This window comes from Buceros rhinoceros, unplaced genomic scaffold (genome assembly GCF_000710305.1).
Source record: "Buceros rhinoceros silvestris isolate BGI_N320 unplaced genomic scaffold, ASM71030v1 scaffold8008, whole genome shotgun sequence".
Taxonomy (NCBI): Eukaryota; Metazoa; Chordata; class Aves; order Bucerotiformes; family Bucerotidae; genus Buceros; species Buceros rhinoceros.
Window position 1 is genome coordinate 6,534 of NW_010427373.1, and position 4,569 is coordinate 11,102.

Here is a 4,569-nt window from a genome sequence, read left to right on the forward strand (position 1 = left end):
CTGCAGTTCATCCCACTGCTGTCACATTTAGGGTATCTGATCAGATACCAGCTAACTCGTGTTTGGTGGTGGGAACTCTGCCTAGCTCTTCAGGCTGGCATTTCTGGTTAACTTCGATTCCCTTCTGTCACCACACCAGGCAGACTGGTAATAACGCTAATTGACAAGGACATCGCAGAAACAGCAATCGTTGCAAAACACACCGGGATATCTGCTGTCTTTCAGATGCACTGGAAAGCAAGACGTTGATTCCTTCTTCACCCATACCGCTCTCGTTCTAGTCCAAGGTCTGCTAGGCCTTCCCCCTTTTGGAAGAGCCAAAGGAGATTAAGTTACTCCAAAAATTCCATTTAAGAAAGCAGAGGTGGAACAACATATTTCCCTCCTTATGATGCAGATGAGCAGAACCATTTAAACAGACTTTTCAGTGATGCACAGTTTGAATTATGCTAAGTGAATGTGACCCCAGATTGGGAGAGATGGGAAACCCCAACGCCAGTCTGCCCTTGTCTTTCTCACAGCTGTGCTGGCACGAAGGTTATCGCTGAAAACCTCCTCCCTTTTGCTCCAAGGCTTTCTTTCCTGCCACAAACCAACTACCTGTTGTTTTTCACCCTTGTTGTTGTCTGTCATGAAAATGACAAACATTAAATGCGGTGAGTGAGGTACAATTCTTTGGGGAATTCTCCCCAGAGGCTAGCAGAGATTGATGGTACAGCAGCTCCCTCTAGCTAAATTACAGCACCAAGCGTTTTCAAGCCACTGGAATTGCCAGCTATAAGATGAAGCACTGTAGGAAGCTAATGAAAGCCACTAACTATTTAGAACAGCAGCATTAAAGGGGGGTTAGAGTAAGGAAAGTCTCTTCCCTTCACAGCATCAACAGAGATGCACAGCATGCCCTGGAGCGGGATCTTTCTGACAAAAACTCAGCCCATTGTATTGATGAGATGTGCTTTAACTTGAGGAACTCATCGGACAGCATCAACTTTTACCATGGAGTGGAAAAAGCAAACGGGACGTGAGTATGAGTGGCTGTTGTAGCCTCCTCTTCCCGTGCTCCCTGCTGTAAGTAGGAGCCTGATTACAGCACAAGTCCTAGGGCTTATCTTTGAGAAGAGATAGAGAAAGAAGTGGCTTCTCTCTCTCCGTATGTCCCTGTTTTGCCTTGGTGTGAACCCCTCCCTCCATCAACTCATTTCCTCCCTGGCTCCTAACAGCTGCCAGTGCTGAGGCTGGGCAGAAGCTGGCAGTTTGCGGTGCAGTGAGCTGTGCTTTTCAGCGAGGACGATCATTTACTGCTGTGTCGCAGCTGACTTCTTGCCCTCAAACTCCTTTCTGCAGATATCTTTCTCTGGTTTTGACTTACACTGTTCTGTGGCCTTCAGGTTTCAAAATCACATCCAATCAAATAAAAATAGAGCAGCTAAGAGCAGTGTGGTAAACAGCAGGTGTATACCAAGGACCGTATATATCTTCTGTAAAAAGAGCTTGGTTTATGTGGAAATTAGTCTGTCAAGCTATACAGAGATATGTATTCAACAGATGACCAACAAGATTTGGCACAGCTTTATTATTACGGACTGAACTAAAGTGTCCCGCTTATATACAGTTTTAAACCTGTTTATTAGTAGTGGCCTCATCCAGCCCACAAGCAATCGCAGAGGAAAAGCAGCTTGCGATAGAGGGCGGTGGTTTTGTGCTAAGGACTGGGGAGGTCCCTTATCGCGCTCTAGTGCAGCAACAGTTGGATGGGGAATGACTTCACAATCTCAGATGACAACTGCGTTGTGTTGGAAGGAGAAAAAAAGTCAGTATTATTTGTTTACTTATGCTCTGCTTTTCAGTAAAAGATCACCTCATTCACTACTGAAATGAGGGCACGTCCGAAGGAAACTTGGCAGGCATTCTGCTGACTCCAGTAACACTACTTACTTGTACGATTAGCAGTGAATAAAATTATTCTTGTCAGCACTAGTGAGAAGCAGATTCACGTGGATAAGTTCTCCAGCCCCCTTCTTTTCTCACCAACCATTGTCCTGAGAAATGACATTTTTCATTAACATTTTCCTGAAAACATTTGGCAGACTGAGGCATCATGAAGCACTAAGGAGCAGAGCAGGTGTTTTCCACCTTAACAGAGCCAGCTGGATAAATTACAGCCTGAAAAAGCACTGTTAAAGAACAGGTTGAGTACTAGGTGTTTCAGATAGTCAAGATGGAAGCCTACTCAGAAGTTTAATTTTCTGATGAGAAAATTAATATAATCCATCAGACTATAGAGAGAAAAAAGCCCCAAACCCAATACCCTGCAGAAAGCGCGCCGGGATCGTCTGGATCAGTAAGCAACGTCAGCTCAGGTTTAATACAGTGATTTATGCACTGTACTGTGGTATCGAGCTGGTTGCCTGAAACTTTTCAGGACAACTTCCTAGGTAAATGTGTAGCACTAAGGAATTCCAAGTAATTTAGGAAGACCAGTACTTCAGTTTGGAGAAAGAGGAATACTCTATGAAAAACTGAAATAAAGGCCACCAAGAAAACAAGCACTGACAAAATTAACTTTGTCTTATTGCATCCCTTAATATTTACTCTCAGTGTTCAATTAAAATCTAAGGCAAATACTTAAAAATAGTGAAATTCAAAAAATAGTGACCTATCCCAGCGGAGTTTAACATATGGCGTAATTCAATGCAGACAGAAGTTTGTCTCAGCCTTTCCATTTGGCAAGTAAAACGTCTGTACTTTTTAATAAAATAGGCTAAATATTTCTGGATGAAGAGAGAAATGATCTAGCAGGCTAAGCAATAGATCAAAGAAAGTGGTGCACTTAACTCCAAAGACAGGAGCTTACACTGCACCAGCAGTTTTCAAGCCAGGGGCTCAGGCTGCAAGTTTAGAGCCTCGCAGACTCCTGGTTTGGAAAGATCCGAGTCTTGGATTTATGGAACTAATTGTGATAATTATGGCCATCTTTGAAGCTTGGACATGAAACCAAGCATCCCAAAGTTTGTTTGTGTACAGGGCATTACATCAGGAACATTCATGGGTGGCATTTTACAGTGCAGGAGCCCTATATTCAGTCTTCCTCTGAATATTCATAGACTTTGCCACAGTAGAGCTGTTTCTGCTTGTCCCGTAGATATCGCTACGTTTAACTGTAATAGCCCTGAAAGGTAAAGCAGAGGTGTTTATTTTAATACACAGAGGAGTAAAAGGATGAAGATACTTATCCAAAGGACACAACAGGACAGTTGGGGCTGGAGAAAATTCCAGTTCTCCTTACTTCTAAGTCAGTGCCGTATCCATTTTCCTGCTGGCATTCCTTCTAACGATGCAGGCGAGAGCCACGTGAGGTAGGGCTGCTCCGACAGCAGACCAGATCTGACCGAAGAGGCGTACAACAATCCTTCTCCTTTGATTTCTTGCTCATCTTCACTAGACTAGGTTGGGCTCTCATGGTTTTTGGTGTTTGGTGACACACAACTCACTGTCCCCAGGATAAACCTTTCAGTGCACAAAAGCAGATGTTGTTTGAGTCTAATCTGATGGCGTGCAGTGTACGGTACATCACGCTGAATAATTAATAATCCATCAAAGCCATAAGCACTCTGAAACGTCACACAGAGAAATGAGTCAAATTTCAGCTGAGATACAGCAGGTTTGAACACAGACCATCACCTTGGCTGTTGAAGACAGGATGAAGCTGTGGTGTTGACATTGATACCTGATCCTGAAAAACTATCTTTAAGTATCAATAAACAAAAAGTATGCAAGAAAAGGTCATTCTTTATGCAGCAATACATAAATGTACTTTGGAGTTGACGCCAACGCCACCAAAACCTTTAGTTAGCAACTACGATATTCAAGCAAGACACAGAAACACTGTTGAAGCAATAGCTCTCCAAAAATCTTCACTTGTTGCTGCCAAATCTTTGATTTATAGAGGAAAAAAGAAAAAAACTGGGTATGAAACCCATAGAATCACCTGATGTATGTGTGACTGCACAGTTTGATGGATGAACACAGTGTAATTCAGTGTAATTATCAGGGAAAGAAAATCTCTCACCTAAGCTGTTATATATTTTTAAAATTTTCTTCTTCTTTTAAATTTCTTACTAGTGTTTCAGTTCCTACAACATGGGCTAAATTCAGTGAAGACAATATCAGGTGCTCTCAACATGCAAGGGCCAACTCTGTCAAGCTCCGAGAGGAGGCAGAGGTTGCAATGGAGCGCACATCTGAGGAGATGTGGAATTGTTTCATCAGCACCAACCTGGCCTTTAATAATCGTATTGCTGAAGTAGCTGATGCCAAGAACAAACTCCAAGCACAACTAGCCAAGGTAAGATTCATTAAAAGTCGGCAGCTGCATGTTATCTTAGTTGTACCCAAAAGGCAGTCTGACAAGATGACAAGGTTCTACGAGGAACCACACAACATCTGTCCATAATCACACACCAAGTACGTTCATGTGCAGCCAATGCGTTTGGAGAAAGGTATCTTAGATGGTACTTTTTTTCGGGTTTACAATTTCATTTTTTGTGTTTAAAAAAATTGGTCAATCTT

General features: G+C 42.6%; 1 protein-coding gene across 1 annotated transcript in view; it reads left to right on the forward strand.

Annotated features, from left to right (window-relative positions):
* TEKT5 (tektin 5) overlaps positions 1-4,569 on the forward strand; it is a 19,936-nt gene that overhangs the window by 3,037 nt on the left and 12,330 nt on the right. Inside the window, exons 4-5 of the mRNA XM_010141856.1 lie at positions 878-1,021; positions 4,123-4,345. Coding sequence (XP_010140158.1) covers positions 878-1,021; positions 4,123-4,345 — 367 coding nt within the window. The remainder of the gene's footprint in view (positions 1-877; positions 1,022-4,122; positions 4,346-4,569) is intronic.